Here is a 22,729-nt window from a genome sequence, read left to right as displayed (position 1 = left end):
AGATGTCCCGTCAGAGACAGTGACTTTTTACACTTAACAGCCCATGCTGCCAAGGAAAGTAAACAAAACTGGCCTGTTTGTGCATTAATTGCTTCCCAAGACTTGTACCTTGCAATATGAATCACAAAAGTCTTGATTAAATGAAATTTCAAAGAGAATTTTGCATTGGAGTTTTAGTAAAAAAATACAGGGGTCAAAAATGTCCCGTCAGAGACAGACCTTTAAGTGATTGTCATTCCCACATTAATTTCAATACAAATTAGCTGCTTGTTTTACATAATCCTTTATGGTCTAGCTAAATAAAAATGTATTTAAAAGTAACCATGTGGATCATTTACCAACTGTAATTTTTAAAATTGTCTCTAAAATGTCCCGTCAGAGACATTTCAAATACCGTGTTTTGACCCAATATTATTTTATGCACTGTCATCATTATTCAAATATTGGGATTTTCATTATGTGAATTTGAACTCTCGTGGTCCTGAAACTGTAATCTTATTGCAGGGGCGGATTGAGGCCGTCTTCTAGGTTTTTCAGATTTTAAAGTTCACATTGATGGGTATCTGTTTTTTCTGTTGGAAGACCATCAGAAATGTAGGATGGATCAACAAAGATAATTTGGATTACTGTCAGAAAATATCTCTGGATCCGCTCCTGTTATTGACGATGTCACCTGTTGTGCATGATTAAAATTCAGTGTTGATTGACAGTGCTATTATAGGCATGATTTATTGCATCAAAATTGACAAAATGAACCATTTTCTGCATTTTTATGTACAGACACAGATGTGTCTGTACATATTGCCATCACCTGCCTCTGTTGTCGCCGTCGTCGCCGATGCCGTCGCCAATGCCGGCGCCGTGCACTTTCAGCGTTAACACGATAAGTGGAAGACAGTTTTATTTTTTGGCTTTATATTTACAGAGCTGATGAATATTCATAAAACGCAGGTCAAGTTCGGAAATCAGCATGATCGAGCCATTATTGTAGAAGTTATGCTGTTTTTTCACTTTTCAGCATATATACAACACTGTTAACACATTTCAAGGAAAACCGATAGGCCTGTTGTCATGAAACTCACAGGAGCAATCAATCTTACTAAAACGCAGGTCAAGTTCGAAAATCGGCACGATCGGGCCACTATTTTAGTAGTTATGCTGTTTTTTCACTTTTTAGCATATATGCAACACTGTTAACACAATATAAGAAAAACAGATAGGCCAATTGTCATTAAACTCACAGGAGTGGTCAATCTTACTAAAATGCAGGTTGAGTTTGAAAATTAGCATAATTGGGCCATTATTTTATAAGTTATGCTGTTTTTTCACATTTCCTCAGATTCAATTCTTAGGCATGTTAACAGTCTCATTATTTAACTAATAAGATTCGTAAAAGTGTTTGTTTGACATTTCCTGCATCTTTACAACATTGTTAGTTGATTATGTAAAAATGATGGTAAACTTGTTATTTTAGTAGTTATGCTGTTTTTTACACTTTTCAGCATATATGCAACACTGTAAACACAATATAAGAAAAACAGATGGGCCAATTGTCATGAAAGTCATAGGAGTGGTCAGTTTTGCTAAAATGCATGTTGAGTTCGTAAACCAGCATAATCGTGCCAATATTTTAGAAGGTATTCTGTTTTTTCACATTTCCTCAGATTCATTTCTTAGGCATGTTAACAGTCTCATTATTATATTAATAAGATACGTAAAAGCGTTTGTTTGACATTTCCTGCATCTTTACAACATTGTTAGTTGATTTAGTAAAAATGATGGTAAACTTGTTATCATGTATTGTGTAAAAAAGTGTCAAAAATGGAAATAAACTCATATCATTGCAGTTTGTCAGATTTAATCATTCACTATGTTCAGAATCTCAGAATGGAGGAAATTGGACATTTAACACTGTTCTATTGATATTTTTCCCATCTCATCAATTTTCTTAGTTGATCATATAAAAATGGCAGTAAACTGTTAATTTTGTTTTATGTTAAAAAATTGTTAAAAATGGGAAAAAAAAAACATTTCAGAAAAGTGCTGTCTTGTCTGTATTTCCACATAAGCAGTTGTATTGTTTTTTTATGTCTTTAAACATTATGTAATATTATTTTATGCACTGTCATCATTTTTCAAAAATTGAGACTTTCATCATGTGAATTTGAACTCTCATGGTCTTGAAACTGTAATCTTATTGAAGGGGTGGATTGAGACCATCTTTTGGGTCTTCCGGAAGACGGTCAGGTTATTAAGTTTATATTGACTGGTATCTATTTTTTTTCTGTTGGAAGACCATAAAAATGGGGGATGGATCAACATAGATACTTTGGAATACTATCAGAAAATATCTCTGGGTTCGCTCCTGTTATTGACCATGGTACCTGTTGTGCATGATTAGAATTCAGTGTTGACTGACAGTGCTATTATAAGCATTGTTTATTATTGCATCAAAATTGACAAAATGACCTATTTTGCATCTTTATTTTCTGTTTTTTGTCTGTACATTTGACAGCTTTGCTGCCTTGTTATTTTCTGTTTTTGTCTGTACATTTGACAGCTTTGCTGCCTTGTTTGCATAATAATTTCTATATCATATGGTACATAAATTTGGCAATAAACTGCGTATCATCTATCAGTTATAAGTCTTCTTTATTTCTTCAAACGACTGAAAGTTTTCTTGTACAAACTTCAGGCTAAACTAAGGCTGTAAACCTCTAACTGCATAACTCTAAAACTAACTCTTCCAATCCGCTCCTCTACACTACCTGACTATCCTCAACACTATGTCGCTCCTATATATATGCAACAGCAGCTCAAGGGTATGCAGCACGCCCTGTTCCCCATTGATGGAAATTTTGATACCACTCAAATCTCCGCAGAGCAGAAATCTGGACAGAGTCCAAATCTGCGCCCAGCAGAAATCTGGCTGGGAGCCAAATCTGCGCCTAGCAGAAAACCAAATCTGCGCCTCTGACCTATTCAGCAGGTGCTACCGACGCATCACTCCCATGTCAAAAACAATTACAGTTACTGAGATTGAGAACGCAACAATATCAGTAGATATGCCAGTTTATTTTAGTAACATCATGCAAAGTTGTTGCTGACTAGATATTATGTAAATACAAAAGTAAATGAAATGTGCTTCTCTCAGTTTAGATCATTGCTTATGTTCAGGGTTAAAGAAAATGCATATATTTTGAAAAAAAATTTTTTTTTCAAACCAATGTTTTTTTTCTTTTCACAAAACATTGGAATTGCTTATCCTTTCCATGCAATACCAAATTTCTGTACAGTATAATGTTAAATTTGAAAGATTTTTCCATGTGGTACAATTATTCTGCACAGTACAATTATTAATTTTGGAACATTTTTCCACATGGTACAATTATTTGGACAGCATATAAACCATTTTACTGGTAATAATGTGTCCTGACCAACTTTATATTGCAAATAAGGCAAAGAAAGAAAAAAAAAACTATTTTGTGTACTGCCAATATTATCCTTATTATCCTCAAACTCGGTGGGATATTCATATCATGTTAATACAGCTAGATTAAAAGTTTGAATGGCAGCTTTATTGGAATATTTTTGTTGTTTTCTTTTTTTTTTAACACTGGCATTTCCATGATGTGACTTTTAACTCCCATCCACCTGAAGCTCTGTACGTTTTGTTTTTCCACATAAGCAATAGTATTGGTGTTTATAGCTTTAAATATTATGTAAAAGTATTTTATGCACTGTCATCATTTTTCACATATTGGGATTTTCATTATGTGAATTAGAACTTCCGTGGTTCTGAAACTGTAATCTTATGACCATGTTACCTGTTGTGCATGATTAAAATTTGGTGTTGCTATTATAAGTCTATTTATAATTGCAACAAAATTGACAAAATGACCAATTTTCTGCATCTTTATTGTACCACCAGCGTAGGCGCTGGCGGTACACATGGTTTTAGTCCCGACCCGCATGTTCCGCCGGCTCCTCTGGCTCTGCGCCATCTCACCGTTACCGCTTCTCCTCCTAGACGGTAAGGCCTGCCATACCCATCTCTTGGATTTAGGTCACCTATAATCTCAACTCGTTCCACGTAAAATTTGGGCTTTGTCGGTGCTGGGGTCTAGGTGTGGCACTCATTGAAATACACCCTTGACCAAAAATGGCAAAATTAAATGCTAATTATCTACCCTACGGAAGGAATTATGGGAAAATTTTCTACAGACGGCTTTCCAAAAGTCATATGTGTAGATTTCAAATATGCCCTTGGATTTGACCTTTGACCTTTCTTTCAAGGTCAAACAGGCTAAAATTTTCAAAAAAATGTATTTTTTTACGAAAAAAAAAAAATTTGCGCTGTTATTCAGAAACCAGACAGACTTAACCAATAATATTATTGGAAAGTGTTACCCTTGGGGTCATCTTTCATCTCCGTGAATTTGGGGTCAATCGGTGCATTTTCACGAGAGTAGCGGCCATAAGATGCCGAAACTGAAAACTGTCTCTAATTCGGGAGCCGTTAATGCTAGAGACCCATTCTTTTTTGCATTTTGTAGAGCATGTAAAGCCCAACACTGGAGGTGGTCTCCGTTTTTTTGTATTCCAAACGGTTTTCGAGTTACGCTATCAAAAAGTACATATTGGTGTTGAAAGCAAAATGTGCAGTTCGGTATAGTCAGGTGGCTAAGTCCAAATTTTATCCAGAATTGTGCAATAGATGATAAAAGCATGACACTTTCCGGGATGAGTGACCATTGGGTGTTCATCTATTTTGGATTCGGGGGGTTGGCAAACACCCAATGGTCATTCATCGTGGAAAATTTCATGCTTTTATCATCTTTTGCACAATTCTGGATAAAATTTGGACAAAACTGGCAGAGATAGGTCCATAGTTACTATTGAAGTTGAATAGGAAGTTATACACTGGCAATCTAAATGTGACCTTGAAATTGACCTTTGACCTACTTTTCACCATGAACTGAACTTTGCAAATTTTGCTGCCGTTTTATCTCCAAATCTGGAAGAGATAGGTCCATAGTTACTATTGAACTTGAATAGGAAGTCATACACTGGCAATCTAAATGTGACCTTGAAATTGACCTTTGACCTACTTTTCACCATGAACTGAACTTTGCAAATTTTGCTGCCCTTTTATCTCCAAATCTGGCAGAGATAGGTCCATAGTTATTATTGAACTTGAATAGGAAGTCATACACTGGCAATCTAAATGTGACCTTGAAATTGACCTTTGACCTACTTTTCACCATGAACTGAACTTTGCAAATTTTGCTGCCCTTTTATCTCCAAATCTGGCAGTGATAGGTCCATAGTTACTATTGAACTTGAATAGGAAGTCATACACTGGCAATCTAAATGTGACCTTGAAATTGACCTTTGACCTACTTTTCACCACGAACTGAACTTTGCAAATTTTGCTGCCCTTTTATCTCCAAAACTGGCAGAGATAGGTCCATAGTTACTATTGAACTTGAATAGGAAGTCATACTGGCAATCTAAATGTGACCTTGAAATTGACCTTTGACTTACTTTTCACCATGAACTGAACTTTGCAAATTTTGCATCCCCTTGCATATCCAAAACTGGCAGAGATAGGTCCATAGTTACTATTGAACTAGAATAGGAAGTCATACACTGGCAATCTATATGTGACCTTGAAATTGACCTTTGACCCAATTTTCATCACGAACTGAACTTTGCAAATTTTGCTTCCCTTTTATCTCCCAAACTGGCAGAGATAGGTCCAAAGTTACTAGTGAAGTTGAATAGGGAGTCATATACTGGTAATCTTAATGTGACCTTAAAATTGACCTTTGACCTACTTTTCACCATGAACTGAACTTTACAAATTTTGCTTCCCTTTTATCTCCAAAACTGGCAGAGATAGGTCCACAGTTACTATTGAAGTTGAATAGGAAGCCATATACTGGCAATCTTAATGTGACCTTAAAATTGACCTTTGACTTACTTTTCACCATGAACTGAACTTTACAAATTTTGCTTCCCTTTTATCTCCAAAACTGGATGAGATAGGTCTATAGTTACTATTGAAGTTGAATAGGAAGTCATATACTGGCAATCTTAATGTGACCTTAAAATTGACCTTTGACCAACTTTTCACCATGAACTGAACTCTGCTAATTTCTTTCTCTTTTAACTCCTAACCTGGCAGAGATAGGTCCATAGTTACTATTGAACTTGAATAGGAAGTCATATACTGGCAATCTTACTGTGAAATTGACCTTTGACCTACCTTTTGATGAACTTAACTTTGATTGTACCATTTTAAGTTATATATATTTTTTTTGCATATTTTGAAAATTCTTTTTGATTGCATTTTTACAGCTTGTCAAGCAAAAGACTGGTGGCTGTGTCCCTTATTTTGTGTATGTGGGGGTCTATACGAATGCGCTTGCTCCAGCTGGTGGTACAATATTCGGAGGCGGTATCGCCTCTCTGATCCTCTAGTTTTCTGCTTCATTTGACAGCTTTGCTGCCTTGTGAAAATTTGATGTTGACTTTGCTGTTAAGTGTAATGTATTATTATATCAGAATTGATAGTAGCCTATTTTGTGCTTTATTATTTTCTGCTTTTTGTCTGTACATTTTACAGTGTTGCTGCCTTGTTTTAATTTCTGACATACTCTTTTTCAACAGGAAAAGTTGACGAAGTGACGCATTTACTGAATGAGCCAGATGTGCGAGTAGACTGCATGGACACGGTACGTTTGCCCACCAGGCTCTGCACTATCAGGGGTTTAACCTCACACAACCATTTTCTCTTTTAATAAAAATGTTAATTGAAGAATATTGGTAAAATTTTGTGATCAAGAATAGTTGATTTACAATGGTAAATGTTATTTCTGTATATTATAAAATTCATATTTTCAAGGTTGCTACTCCTGTCACAATCAAAGAATGTTATGCCAGTTAAATTATACTAGTGATTTTACACCAATTTAAATTGTTGCAAAAGATCATTCATTCCATTTTGGTGCTTAATGGTACAAATAAAACATTTTCCAGGATTCATGAAAATTTCTAGCACTGAACTGCTACAGTTGGTCCAGTTTTGTAATTTTGTTTTTAATTATAATTAAATGGCTTGTCATACAATTGAATAGTCTATTTTCTTAAAAAAAAATTTGAATTTAAAGGTTTTGAAATCATAGGGGCCATTCAGAATAGAGGATCTGAGTATCAACTGGTCCAAGGCTCAAATATGGCAGACCCTACATGAAAGGAAAACTGCTTAATCCTGTAATAGTCTCTCCGCCTCTCACCCGCCTTCTCATGCATCTGGTCGAATAGAGCCGAGATTTAATTACTGTGCCCCTGCAGAGATGACACATGGGGAGGCGTGTGAGAGGTACAGTCCGCCATATTTAAGCCTTGGACCAGTTGATATTTGGTTTTTCTATTCTGAATGGCCTCATACATGCATAAATTGTGGGAAATTAGCTCACCTCTTTTTGTAAGAATATAAAGAATGTACATAATTATGTACTGGATTATGAATAAAGAAAAAATGGAAATTGTCCCCAAGTAGATTGCAACATTATCAGTTAAAAATCTATTTACCTTTTATTCTCTAACTACAGCATTCTTATTATTTGTTTGTTTTTAAACAGCATGGCATGACCCCTCTGCAGCATGCAGCCTACAAGGGCAAAAAGGCTGTATGTGAACTCCTGCTGGCACATGGGGCTAATGTCAACTCTCACGAGCATGAGTATGGCTATACTGCTCTCATGTTTGCTGCACTGTCAGGTAAGGAAGGAAAGGTATTTTCAACTATCCATTATCTGTACTGTGGCATCTTAATTTATGTACAGACCCATTGTGTCTGTATAAATCTAGCCATCTCCTGTGTCTGTCAGCTGTCTTCTTCGTTGTGCACTTCTACAGAAAACTCAATAACTAGAAAACCATTTTACCTTTTGTCTTCAAACTTACAGTACTGATGAATATTCATAAAATACAGGTGGAGTTCAAATCAGCTTGATTGGTCCATTTTTTTTCTGAAATCACAGTAAAGACTTGAAAATATCTTCACTTTAAAATTAATTAGTAATTTAAATTGTGTGAATCCGATGAAAATTTCAAAATTATGTTCTCTGACTCCTGGGTATGTCGAAATTTCCAAAACTCCTACCTTAGAGCTTTTATCCTTGTTCCTCATAAATCATTACTTCCAAAGTCACTTTCTGGTGGTGAATAATAATCTATTTATGAGTGCATTTCCATTTTGTTATATTAACTTAACTGAAAAGTAAGTGGATAATTGTTCTCCGGTAAAGAAACATACTTCCAGATAGAGGAGAGGGTCAAGATAAGTGTAATTGCAATTTTTACATTATAAACTGGACACTGCCTATTTGATACTACACACTTAATAAGATTATAGCCATGCAGTAATCTGCATACATTGTATACTATGTTATTTAGAGAGCCTATAAATGTAAAAACATCAAAATTAATCATTTTTATAATTATCATAAGACATAAATTTGTTTACATTTGCTTGTGGTCTTTGTTTGGTAGGTTGGGATAAAAAAAAGGGCATCTTTTAATAATTTCCACTGGAGAAAATTGGCACAAGTTGATATTTTGAAATCCCCTTGTCCGTTATTTTTAAAATTGTATTTTTTTTACCCTGTTGATAGTTTAGGGATTGCATTTTACTATTGTCATACATCTCTCCATTGATGTAAACCATTCATTGCTTTAAACTGGTCAATATGTACATTTTCATGGGGATGTCAGCCATTGAATGCCAATATTGAAAAAGCCATTGCTCTTTACCTATTTATATTTGTTATTACCCCTTTCATGTGCCTAATTCAACTTGTGATACATACCGAGGGGTGACATTGGCTCTCTGACCATCTATGTATAATTAAATAAGACAGTGTTAAAACATGTTTCATGATATTACATGATATTACTGAAGCAAAATATAAAAACACAAAGAAAAAAGTAAAAGTGAATTATTTTTATTTTGTTATCAACAATATATGACCAATAATAACAGTTTATATTCCTTAATAACTAAGCATTAATTTTGGGCATAATAGTCATTTGGAAATCAATTAGTAATAGCATGAAGAGCACAGGGGGGCCAAATTCTAAGTTCACGGAGGTTTACGGTAATGTGCCATGAATTTAGAATGGCTCTTAAATTTCGAACGATCTTAAAATCGGCAGTCTGGAGTTTTTTATGGACCATGAATTTCTACCAGTAATCAATTTTTGCGCAATCATGATTTTCGTGGATTTCGTACACCTTAAAATCGCCCATCGGGGAGAGAAACCATAATACACAGTTCAGCTGCCGTGGTGAAGGCTATCTGTGCGCTGTACATACCGATCTGCAGTTGTAGTGGCCTCGCTGCACGGGGGAGAGAGGCCGTAATGCTGAGGCCGGCTTCTGCATAAAGGCTACGTATGCGTCGAAAACACTGACCAGCGCACGGTGAGGTGAGGAAGCACTCGCACGTAAAGCTCAGCCCGACTTTAACGGTAAAAGCAATGAACCTGGGCCCCATAACTCAAAAACATTGCGACCAAGCACAAGCGTCTCGATTCCATAACTCGCCCATACTCGCCCCATATAATACATTGTAGACTCTATGTGATATCACTATTCGCAATGCGTGATGCCTTTGAGTTACGAGGCCCTGGTCGTGGAAGACGCTAATCACCGATGAAGGCTACCTGTACGTGAGCCATAGACACCGATCGTCTGTCATCTCAGCTTCAGCGCACGAAAAGGAGCAACGGTTACACTAAGCCCGGCTTCCACAGTGAAGGTTACCTGGCCGGGGTAGACACTAATCGCCGCCCATCTCTCCCTCTATCCACTCCCATTCTGAGTACCAGGATCGTTTTCCAAAAACGACACTAGTTTCTGGCTGCCAGAATCGCTTTTGGGTGTGTTCTTCATTGGCCTCACACAGAGCAGTGCACTTAAGGCGTTATTTATTGTTACAAATTTGACCAACACCTCTGTCATGCCCTGCTACTGTCCTGGGTGGAAACACTCAACTCTGACACATACTCACTGGGTGTGGCTGAATGAAACTGAACCAGTTGGTTTCAGCAATACAAACCAAAACAATACACAAGTGACACAAATTTGAGATTGAAATTTGAAATTTGAGAAATTACATTTCTTGTAATCATATTTTTACTCACCACTTTTGATTCGTGCTTTTATATTTTGGTTCAGTATATTATTTGCTCAGTCTTTGATTTAGGTGTCTATGCATTTGACAGCTGTAGCTGATTAAATTTAATGAAAACATCTCCCTGTGATTAATCTGATAACATCTTATTGCAAAATCACTTCAGTCTTTTGTGAAGTAATGCATCAAAAGAAAATACTTTGATCTTAAATGTCAGCGTCTGTTTCATAACTTGCTATGTGTAGTATCATAGAGCAGTTTTGTCTTCACAGGTAACACAGAGGTTGTCAAACTTATGCTGGATGCTGGTGCTAGAACTGACTACATAAATTCTGTTGGGAGAAATGCTTCGCAGATGGCAGCTTTCACAGGTGAAATTGATTTTTACTTTTTATGTACAGACACAGATGTGTCTGTACATATAGCCATCATCTGCGTCTGTCGTCGCCGTCGCCGTCGCCGTCGCCGTCGTCGCCGTCGCCGTGCACTTTTACCGATAACACGATAAGTGGAAAACTGTTTTTTCTTTTGGCTTGAAACTTACAGAACTGAAGAATATTCATAATACGCAGGTCAAGTTCGAAAATCAGCATGATCCTGTCACTTATAGGGAATTTATGCTGTTTTTTCACTTTTTTCAGCATATATGCAGCACCGATAACATGTTAAGTGGAAAACCATTTTACCTTTTGGCTTGAAACTTACAGAACTGATGAATATTCATAATACGCAGGTCAAGTTCGAAAATCAGCATGATTGGGTCACTTATAGGGAATTTATGCTGTTTTTTCACTTTTTTCAGCATATATACAGCACCGATAACACGATAAGTGGAAAACCATTTTACTTTTTGGCTTTAAACTTACAGATCTGATGAATATTTATAGTACGCAGGTCAAGTTCGAAAATCAGCGTGATTGGGTCATTTTTAGTGAATTTAGGCTATTTTTTCTCTTTTTTCAGCATATATGCAGCACCGATAACACCATAAATGGAAAACCATTTTACCTTTTGGCTTGAAACTTACAGAACTGATGAATATTCATAATACACAGGTAAAGTTCGAAAATCAGCATGATTGGGCCATTTTTAGGGAAGTTATGCTGTTTTTCACTTCTTTCAACATATATGCAACGCTAATAACACAATATAAGAAAAACAGATAGGCCAATTGTCATTATACTCACAGGAGTAGTCAAACTAACTAAAACGCAGGTTGAGTTCCAAAATCAGCATAATCGGGCCATTCTTTTAGAAGTTATGCTGTTTTTTCTTATTTCCTCAGATTCAATTGTTAGGCAAGTTAACAGTCTCATTAGTGAACTAATAAGATACGTAAAAGTGTTTGTTTGACATTTCCTGCATCTTTATAACATTGTTAGTTGATTATGTAAAAATGATGGTAAACTTGTTATTGTGTATTATGTTATAAAGTGTCAAAAATGGAAATGAACAAATATCATTGCAGTTTGTCAGATTCAATCATCTACTATATTCATTATCTCAGAATGGAGGAAATTGAACATTTAACACTGTTCTATTGATATTTTTCCCATCTCATCAATTTTCTTAGTTGATCATATACAAATGGTAGAAAACTGTTTATTTTGTTTTATGTTTAAAAAGTGTTTTAAAAATGGAAGTAAACCCATTGCAGAACAGTGCTGTCTTGTTTCAGCATATATGCAGCACCGATAACACGATAAGTGGAAAACCATTTTACTTTTTCCCTTGAAACTTACAAAACTGATGAATATTCATAATATGCAGGTCAAGTTTGAAAATCAGCATGATCAGGTCATTTTTAGGGAAATTATGCTGTTTTTCACTTTTTTCACCATATATGCAACACTGATAACATGATAAGTGAAAAATCATTTTACCTTTTGGCTTGAAACTTGCAGAACTAATGAATATTCATATTACGCAGGTCAAGTTCGAAAATCAGCATGATCGGGTCATTTTTAGGGTAGTTATGCTGTTTTTTCACTTTTTTCAGCATATATGCAGCACCGATAACACGATAAGTGGAAAACCATTTTACCTTTTGGTTTCAAACTTACAGAACTGATGAATATTCATAATACGCAGGTCAAGTTTGAAAATCAGTATGATTAGGTCATTTTTAGGGAAGTTATGCTGTTTTTCACTTTTTTCAGCATATATGCAACACTGATAACATGATAAGTGGAAAACCATTTAACCTTTTGGTTTGAAACTTGCAGAACTAATGAATATACATAATACGCAGGTTAAGTTTGAAAATCAGCATGATCGGGTCATTTTTAGGGAAGTAATGCTGTTTTTTCACTTTTTTCAGCATGTATGCAACACCTTTGTGCTATATGACGGTACTGTATGGATAGCAGTCTTTAAAATTGTCCCTTGGGTGATCACTAATTAAATTAAGGTCTATAAAGTTACTTGCCTACTCATTAATTTTCAATTGGCCATTCAATGAGATTACATAAAACACTCCTTGAGATTTCCCTGTAAAGTCCCATAGGTTTAGCTCTCTTAACTGTGTCACAAAATTAGGATTTGGTGATAATTGTGCAGATAAATGGTGTTTAACATTGCAAATAATTTACAACAAAAAGAATGTGTTATGCCAACATGCTATAGATGCATAACAGTGCTTTATTTTTCTCAAACTTGGTGGGGTTATTAATATCAAGTTAATACAGCTAGATTAAAAGTTTGAATAGCAGCTTTATTGGAATTTTTTACGTTTTATTAAAAATTTTTTTAAAATCATTTTTCAAACACTAGCATCTTCAAGATGTGATTTTATACTCCCATCCACCAGAAGTGCTGTGCATTTTCTGTATTTTTGTATATAATTGTTATTTCTTCAGATTTAATTCTTAGGCATGTTAACAGTCTCATTATGGAACTAATAAGATATGTAAAAGTGTTGTTTTGACATTTTCTGCTTCTTAACAATATTGTTTGTTGATTATATAAAAATGACGGTAAACCTGTTATAATATTGTGCATTGTGTAATAAAGTATCATAAATGGAAAGGAACTCATCATTGCAGTTTGTCAGATTTAATCATTCACTATGTTCAGCATCTGCAAATGGAGCAAATTGGACATTGAAAATTGTTCTATTGATATTTTTCCTATGTCAACAATTTTCCTAGTTGAACATTTAAAAATGACAGTTTATTGATCATTTTGTTTTAAAAAAGGTGTTGAAAATGGAAAGAAAATCATTTCAGTACAGTTATCTCTTGTTTACATTTTGGCATTTTGAAAGTGTGACTCTGAACTTCCATGGCCTTGAAGACCTTCCCAAATCACATTTTCTGAATATTCATGATACTTTAATTTTTTTATAAAAAATTTGATGGTCATTATGCTGTTAAGTATTATGTTTTATTGCATGAAAGTTGAAGAAAACCCTATTTTGGACACTGCTGCCAGGATAGCGATTAAGGGAAAACCATGTTACTTACGATACTGAAACTTAGTGAAAAGTTTCATAAGACAGAAGTGCGCAGCTTGTGTTTGAAAACCAGTGTGATTGTTTTCTGTTTTGGAGGCAATGCAGGTTTATAGAGTGCTATACTGGCATTTTCAAGTTGTGACTTATCACTCCCATCTGCCAGGAGCCCTGTACTCTTACTTTGTAACATTTTCTGTATTTTGTTAAGTTACAAGAATGATTCTTAGCATTGACATACAGCAAAAAAAAAAAAAAAAAAAAAAAAAAAATTAATAATAATAATATATATATATATTTTTTTTTAATGAGTTTAAGCAATTTTTTTTTTTGTGTGTAATTTTCACTGTACCTCATTCTGGCATTTCCATAGTTTAACTCTTAATTATCAGCCTGACACCTCAGGGACTATTTCCAGACCCTATCACGCTAACTGTGGATCGATCTATCTCCATGGGAATTCTCGCTAAATTGCAATCAATGTAAGTGGCTTAGTTGTCTGTCACGCCTACTGAAACTGGCATGCCAGAATCCTGAGACTCTCAAACTGAAAGCAATTTAGTGAGAAACCCCTTGGAGTTGGATTGATCCTGTTAGATTGATCTAGGTATGGGAACTTAGTCTAATGCTTGATACACATTTTACTTTCATCCTAATCCAATGTTATGCAGAATAAGAATTTGATGTTGGCTATGCAGTTACAGTAAGCATAATACATTAGTTCATCAGAATTGACAGTATCCTATTTCCTGCATTTTTATTTTCTGGTTTTTGTCTGTACATTTGACAGCTTTGCTGCCTTGTTTTTTTCTGTATGATAAATTTTAATTCATATTTTCTAATCCTGGCAATGTTTTGTGTCATAGTAACAGTAGTAGTTATGAATGTTTACAAATCTGGCATCATTGTTTTTTGGAATCTGTTTGGTTTGTGTTTGTTACAAATGTTAGCATCTAAGGTTGATATTTATTATATGTAATTGACACAGATTAATAGAGAACATATATGATTTCATGAAATACTCAGACATTTTAGAAAACTTTATGTAGTACACCTTATGCTTAGCTAATTTGCCATATAAATTCAGTAAAAATTTTGCTTGACACTCATACATCTAGTCTGATTGGTTTATATTTCTGAAAGTTACATTTTTTTTTGTGAAATTTTAATTTTCACATAATGGCATTTTCTAGGTGTGACTTTGAACTTCCATGGGATAGAAAACCTTTGCTAGTCACATTTCTGAATGTCCATGATACTTTTATTCTATTATCAAAAATTGATGGTCATTATGCTGTTAGGCATTATGTAATATTGAATCAGAATTGAAGGAAAACCAAGATTCTCAAAATTACTGAAAAGATTCATAGGACTGAAATGCAGCTGGAAAACCAGTCTGATTGTATTCCCTCCTGGAAGCAATGCAGTTCTTAATGAATTTTTTATTTGTCACATATTGGCATTTCCAAAGTGGGACTCCCACGACCATGAAACCAAATGGTAAATTTTTCTAAATACCCTTGTTAAGTATAGTAGAAATTTAAAATTTGGTGATTATGCTGTTAATCATTATGTAATATTGCACCAAATTGACAAAAAAAAAAGATTTTGTGTACTACCACCACAAAGGTTATAAAAGAGAAACTGTGTTACTAACTATTTTGTAACTTACAAGAATGTTTCTTAGAGTTGAAGTACAGCTCAAATTGGAAAACCAGCTATATTGGATTGTCATTTTTTCTTGAATTTTTCTCATTCTGGCATTTTCTAAGTGTGAACTTGAACTTTCATGAAGCTTTCTGCTAGTTACACATTTTACTTACAGCCCTATTACCTGTTGTGCATAATTAAATTTGTTTTTGGCTTTGCTGTTAAGCATAATGTATTATTGCATCAGTATTTTGTACTTCATTATTCTCTGCTTTTTCTCCCTACATTTGACATTTTTGCTGCCTTGTTGTATGTTTGAAGTGTCTTTAGCTCCCCATTTTGACTCCAGCATTGTTATTGCAGGCCAGCACCAGTGTGTTTCCATTATCAACAATTACTTCAGCAGAGATGTTCTGGAATATTACACTGTGCCAAAAGGTAATGTAGCAAAGTGGGACTGGGGATGGGTTCAGGTCCTTCACAATAATGCTTCTATCTACCAAGAGAAGTACCAAAAGGTAATGTAGCAAAGTGGGACTGGGGATGGGTTCAGGTCCTTCACAATAATGCTTCTATCTACCAGGAGAAGTGCCAAAATGTATTGTAGCAAAGTGGGACTAGGGATGGTTTCAGGTCTTCCACAATAATGCTTCTATCTACCAAGAGAAGTGCCAAAAGGTAATGTAGCAAAGTGGGACTAGGGATGGGTTCAGGTCTTCCACAATAATGCTTCTATCTACCAAGAGAAGTGCCAAAAGGTAATGTAGCAAAGTGGGACTGGGGATTGGTTCTATCAAAAATGTTTAAATAGTGCAAGTGCCATTTTTGATATCTTAGATGTTTGCATTAACGTTCTCTGTTGTTGCATAAAAGTTCTCTGGTGTTGCATTAAAGTTCATCTGGCTGAGACGATCAGTAACTACATTTTTCATTCATATGAGATTGTTGAAAAACAGTGACAGGCACTGAAAAAGATGACAGTTTTGCATTTACATGAAGCAACAATGTTTGCCACCATTTACCTGACTCCTGATCAGTTTTACAGACAGAATTGCTTTTATATGTATTATTATGTCTACATATTATAATTCTTGAATCCCTGTCTCTGCTGCCACTGCCCAATATAAATCTGTTGTTCATGCTAGATCTGCCAAATCTTATTTATTACTTTAAATTTTTGTGAGTGGCTGTTTGTTAAAATTCAAAAATGTTTTATTTCCACAAAATTATACACATTTTGTAATGCTATTATCTATTGTATATTATATATTGTGCTATGTAAAGGGTGTTTTTGTGTTCAGTATCTGCAAGCTTTGTTGTCTAGTCCTCAGTTGTACTGTGGCACAAGCAGTGATATATTCTGAAAGTTAATTACTGGGAATATTAAAGCATTAAATTAATCACAACTGTAGGTTACAGAGAGCTTACTACAGATGGCTAAAACACCATGATTACTAGCTATACTACTGATTACCCCTCTATCATTTCTCTTGTATTTGTAGGTTTTGAAACAGAGCCCAAACTGCCATCCGAATTGGTTCCCAGTTTACACAAGCTGCTTCTCTCAGGAAATCTACACCCAGTTCATGTAAATAGCACCACAAAAGACATTTTTATGTACAGACACAAATGTGTCTGTACATAAAAATGTCACCTATGTCTGTTGTCGCTGTTGCCATTGTGATAACACGATAAGTGGGAAACCATTTTAGCTTTTGTATTCAAATTTACAGAAATGATGAATATTCATAACATGCAGGTCAAATTTGAAAATCAGCATGATTGGTTCATTTTTTTTGTGTACAGACACAGATGTGTCTGTACATATAGCCATCTCTTGCGTCTGTTGTCGCCATCGTTGCTGTAGTCGCTGTCGCCGTGCACTTTCACCGATAACACGATAAGTGAAAAACCCTTTTAGCTTGAAACTTACAGAACTGATAAATATTCATAATACTAATAGGCAGGTCAAGTTCGAAAATCGGCATGATCAGGCCATTTTTATGAAAGTTATGCTGTTTTTTTTAACTTTTTTTCGGCATATATGCAACACCGATAACATGATAAGTGAAAAACTGTTTTACCCTTTGGCTTAAAACTTACAGAACTGATGAATATTCATGATACATAGGTAAAGTTCGAAAACCAGCATGAAGGGGCCATTTTTATAAAACATATACAAGTAATCTTACTGTGACCTTTAAATTGACCTTTGACCTACTTTTCAACACGAACTGAACTTTGCAAATTTTCTATCCCTTATATCTCGAAAACTGGCAGAGATAGGTCCAAAGTTACTATTGAACTTGAATAGGAAGTCATATACTGACAATCTTACTGTGACCTTGAAATTGACCTTTGACCTACTATTTATGATGAACTGCACTTTGCATGTTTTCTGGCCTTCATATCTCCAACATTGGCAAAGAAATGCCCATAGCTACTATTGAACTTATACAGGAAGTCATATGCTGTGACCTTGAAATTGACCTTTGACCTACTTTTTTACCACAAACTGAACTCTGCATATTTTCTTGCCCTTCATATCTTCAAAACTAGCAGAGATCTGCCCAGTGTTGTCCCTAGGTTTTCTCTTTTGTCAGCATACCGGTATATGCAATACTGATAATGCATTTCAAGGAAAACCAATAGGCCTATTGTCTTGAAAATCACAGGAGTGATCAGTGTTAGGAAAATACAGGTCAATTTGAACATCTCCTTGATTTAACCATTTTAACTGTTATGTTTTTTCGTTTTTTTTTTTCTTGTTGCATATTTTGAGAACTCTTGTTTATTGCATTTTATAGAGCTTGTCAAACACAAGACTGGTGGTGTTGTTCAGTTTTTTTTTTTTTTTTTTTTTTTTTTTTTTTTTTTTTTGGGGGGGGGGGCATACGAATGCGCTTACTCCAGCTGGTGGTACAATATCCAGAGGCGGTATCGCCTCTCTGATCCTCTAGTTTTATTATTAAAAATTGAAAAATGTATGGAGAAATAAAAAATTGATGTGCATAAGATAAATCAGCTTTGTTTTATTTCACCCATTACCAAATCAAAATGTAGTTTTTAACTGGCCATAACTCTTGATACTGCATGTTGAATTTAAATTTAATTCTATTATCATTTAGCTTGAAATATTGGCTTTTTGAAAATGTATACTTTTTATGGGTAATAAAGGCAAACAAATAAATTATGGCCAATTTACTGAAGTGACACGGCTTTTCAAGGTTAGCTCACAGAATTAATTGGGCACAGCAGAACTTTACGGGTCAGCATTAACTGGATCCTATGGGGTTAACAGTTTCATTTTTTAATTAATAAGATGTTAAAGTGTTTGTTTGACATCTCCTGCATCTTTACAACATTGTTAGTTGATTTTGTAAAAATGATGGTAAACTTGTTATCGTGTATTGTGTATTAAAGTTTCAAAAATGGACATAAACTCATATCATTGCAGTTTGTCAAATTCAATCATTCACTATGTTCAGAATCTCAGAATGGAAGAAATTGGACATTTAATACTGCTCTATTGATATTTTCTCCATCTCATCAATTTTCTTAGTTGATCATATAAAAATAGCAGTTAACTGTTAATTTTGTTTTATGTCAACAATTGTTAAAAATGGAAAAAAAATTCAGAACAGTGTCTGTCTTGTTTACATTTTGGCATTTCAAGTTGTGACTTTGAAGTTCCATGGGCCTGAAGACCTTTGCTAATCACATTTTCTGAATGTCCATGATACTAATATTTTGTTGTTAAAAATTGATAATAATAATAATAATAATATTTATTTATAGTCTAAAATCCAACATGTGTTCAGTAGACTTTACAAAAATTATAAAATTCAAATTAAAAGAAAAATATTGCTAATGGTTATAAGATGAAAGGATATATAAAATGGATAAAAAAAAGGGGAAATTTAAAACTATGACTAAGAACAGTTTTTCTTAAGAAGTGTTTTTTTTTTTAAAGAATTTAAAGATAATATTGTTTAAAAAGGTGGGTTTTTAGTTCCTTTTTAAAATGTCCAGGGTCCACAATTTGTCTAAGACTGATGGGTAAAATATTCCATTCTTTTGGTGCTGCAAATTTAAAAGCTTTATCACCGTATGATAGTAATCTTGCCTTATAAACCTTAAGAAGAAGGTGATCACCTGATCTGAGATTTCTTGATGGCACGTAGTGTGAAACAAGCTCATTTAAATAAGAAGGTGCAAGTTTATAAAATGCTGCATGTGCAAATGTTAAAAGTTTGAATAAAATGCGTGCTCGGACAGGGAGCCAGTGCAACATCATTAAAACAGGAGTAATGTGGTTGTCTTTTGGAATGCGGGTCAGTAGGCGAGCAGATATATTCTGTTCACGCTGTAGCCGTTTGATTTGTTCCTCTGAAGATCCATAAAGAAGGGAGTTGCAGAAATCAAGTCTCGATGTAAGCAGGGCATGTATAACTGTTGCTGTAGAAGAGTCGGTTAAATGTTTTCGTAAGGAACCAATGTTTCTAATATTGAACATACATGTTTTGGATACGTTGGAAATTTGCCTGTTCATGGACAATGTACTGTCAAAATAAACTCCCAGATTTTTGGCGTGAGATGAGACTTGTACCACGCTGACACCTTTTGACATGCTAAGACTGCGGGCAATGTTCTTATTGTGTGGTTGAGATATTACTAGGAATTCAGTTTTCTCGTCGTTGATCTTGAGTTTGTTTCTGATCATCCACCCCCTTATATCAGAAATACAGTTGGCTATTTTAGTAATTGATGATTCAGGGTTTCTTATATTGCAGGATGTGTAAAGCTGAGTGTCATCAGCATAAATGTGATAACCAATCTCATGAAAACGAAGGATTGCACCAAGCGGTAAAGTATAAATACAAAATATGAGTGGTCCTAACACACTGCCTTGTGGAACACCAAAGACAAGTTGAGCTAATTCAGAGAGAACTCCGTCCACGCATACTTGTTGTGATCTGCCTGTGAGGTAAGAACGGAAAAGATTTAGTGCTGTATCTTTTATCCCAACAGTTTCTTCCAAAAATGACAGCAGTACCTGATGATCAACAGTATCAAATGCGGCCGATAGGTCCAAGAGAACAAGTAACACAGCGGAGTGACTGTCGACCGCACATAGCAAATCATTTTTAATTCTAAGGAGTGCTTACTCGGTGTTATGATTCACCTTGTATGCCGACTGCATTTTCTCAACCAAGTTATTTGCATCTAAGTGATTGAACAATCTTGTGGCGATCACACGCTCTACCACTTTAGACAGAAATGACAAGTTAGATACAGGTCGATAATTTGGCAAGAGTTCTGCATTTAGGTTAGGCTTTTTCAGTAGTGGACGGATAATTGCAGACTTAAACAATTCAGGAAAATTCCTGGTTTTAAAGCAAATGTTTACAATGTGAGTTATGAGACCAATGATTGCAGGGAGAATCTGGGAGAGCAGAGTTGTCGGCATAGGGTCAAGGAGGCATGATGTCTTCTTAGATCTAGAAATGATTTTTGTCACCTCGTCTTCCGTTGCTTCCTCAAAGGCAGTAAGTAAGAGTGAAGGCTTCGGGAGAAGATAAGAGATGGGGGGATGTAATGGTGTTGCAACTGTCTTTTCTAATGATTCAAGTTCGCCATATATTTTACTGATTTTTGCGATGTAGAAAGATCCCATGCTGTCAGCTAGGTCTTTCAAAGACGTTGAGGGTGGGTGCGCTACGCGTTTATTCTTACCCATAAGACTATTAACAGTTGTAAACAATGCTTTTTGGTCACCGTCACACGCGTCTATCATCTCTGAATAATAAGTTTCCTTAGCTTTTTTGATAAGTTGGTTAACACGGTGACACTCCTCCTTGTAGCGCTGGTGGTGAATGGTTAATTTGCTTCTTCACCACAGATTTTCTGCCTGTCTGCGATCCCTCTTTGCAGCAAGAATATCATCATTAATCCATGGTTGAAGGTCTCTCTGAACCAGGGTTTTTGCTTTCAAAGGTGCCAACTGGTCCAATGAATGGGACAAAATTTGGTCGTAGTACATGACACATTCATTCGGATCACAGTTCAAGAAGTTCAGTTCCTTAATTTTGGTAGACACTAAGTTATGGAGTTCGCTGATGTCAATGTCTTTTATTTTTCTGTATGACACTTTGTCTTTTTTCGGATGGGGTTTGCCAAACTGAAGATCAGCTTGAATGATGTGATGATCAGAAATTAGATGGCTCACTACACAGTTATTAACTAGGGCATCATCCTCCCTAGATAGGACTAAATCTAAGGTGTGGCCACGCACATGCGTGGGACCTGTGACATGCTGGACTAATCCAAATGAGGTTAAAAGAGCTGTGAATTGCTTAGTTTCAGTGGTCATTATGCTGTTAAACATTATGTAATATTGCATCAAAATTTGAAAAAAAAAACATTTTGTGCACTGCTCTCATGATGACCATTTAAGAAAAACCATGTCACTTACTGTTCTCAAACTTACAGGAAAGAAACATGGGACTAAAATACAGCTTCAGTAGGCAATGCAGTCTGTTTGGTAATTCTTTCTGCCAGTTAAACAGTTTTTTTGTGAAAATTTAATTTTTCACATATTGGCATTTTCAAGGTGTGACTTTGAAGTTCCACGGGCTTGAAGACCCATGCTAGTCACATTTTCTGAAAATCCATGATACATGTATTTTATTATTAAAAGTTTACGGTCATTTTGCTGTTTACCATTATGTAATATTGCATCAGAATAGAAGAAAACACAATTTTGGGTGCTGCTGCCATGAAGACCATTATGGGAAAACCATGTTACTTATGATTGTCAAACTGTCAAAAAAGAAATACAGGACTAAAATGCAGCCTGAGTTGGAAAAGCAGTCTAATTGGCTTCTTTTTCTGGAAGTTATACATTTTCAAAGTGTGAACTTGAACTCCCATGGGCCTGAAGCCTTATGCTTGTTACACATTTTACTTACATTGGTATTACCTGTTGAGCATAATTAAAATTTGATGTCGAATTTGCAGTTTAACACAATGTACTTTTGCATCAGAATTGACAGTAGCCTATTTTGTGCATAGTTATTTCCTGCTTTTTGTCTGTACATTTGACAGCTTTGCTGCCTTGTTTTTTTTTTTTTTTTTTTTTTTTTTTTTTTTTTTTTTTTTTACATTTTCCACATCTAAACAATTTTATAAGTTGGCTATATAAAATTAATGGTAAATCTTTTATTGTGTAATAAAATATGAAGAATGGAAATAAACTCAACTCATAACAGTGCAATTTCAATCCTTCACTATATTAAGAATCTCGGAATAGAGCAAATTTGACATTTAAATTTGTTCTATTGATATTTTTCTCATCTTAACAATTTTTAGTTGACCATATAAAAATGAATGTAAATTATGTATTATGTAAAGAAAGTGTTGG

The 22,729-nt window shown here is 35.0% G+C and overlaps 1 protein-coding gene across 2 annotated transcripts in view; it reads left to right on the top strand.

Annotated features, from left to right (window-relative positions):
• Window positions 1-22,729, top strand: part of LOC106171119 (ankyrin repeat and MYND domain-containing protein 2) — a 65,213-nt gene that overhangs the window by 9,820 nt on the left and 32,664 nt on the right. For both annotated transcript variants that reach the window (XM_087016483.1, XM_087016484.1), the window contains exons 2-6: window positions 6,676-6,740; window positions 7,650-7,788; window positions 10,478-10,576; window positions 15,670-15,744; window positions 16,809-16,894. In XM_087016483.1, coding sequence (XP_086872609.1) covers window positions 6,676-6,740; window positions 7,650-7,788; window positions 10,478-10,576; window positions 15,670-15,744; window positions 16,809-16,894 — 464 coding nt within the window. The remainder of the gene's footprint in view (window positions 1-6,675; window positions 6,741-7,649; window positions 7,789-10,477; window positions 10,577-15,669; window positions 15,745-16,808; window positions 16,895-22,729) is intronic.

Source organism: Lingula anatina, chromosome 7 (assembly GCF_051362555.1).
Source record: "Lingula anatina isolate TDL-2025a chromosome 7, LinAna3.0, whole genome shotgun sequence".
NCBI lineage: Eukaryota > Metazoa > Brachiopoda > Lingulata > Lingulida > Lingulidae > Lingula > Lingula anatina.
This window is presented reverse-complemented; position numbering and strand designations above follow the sequence as displayed.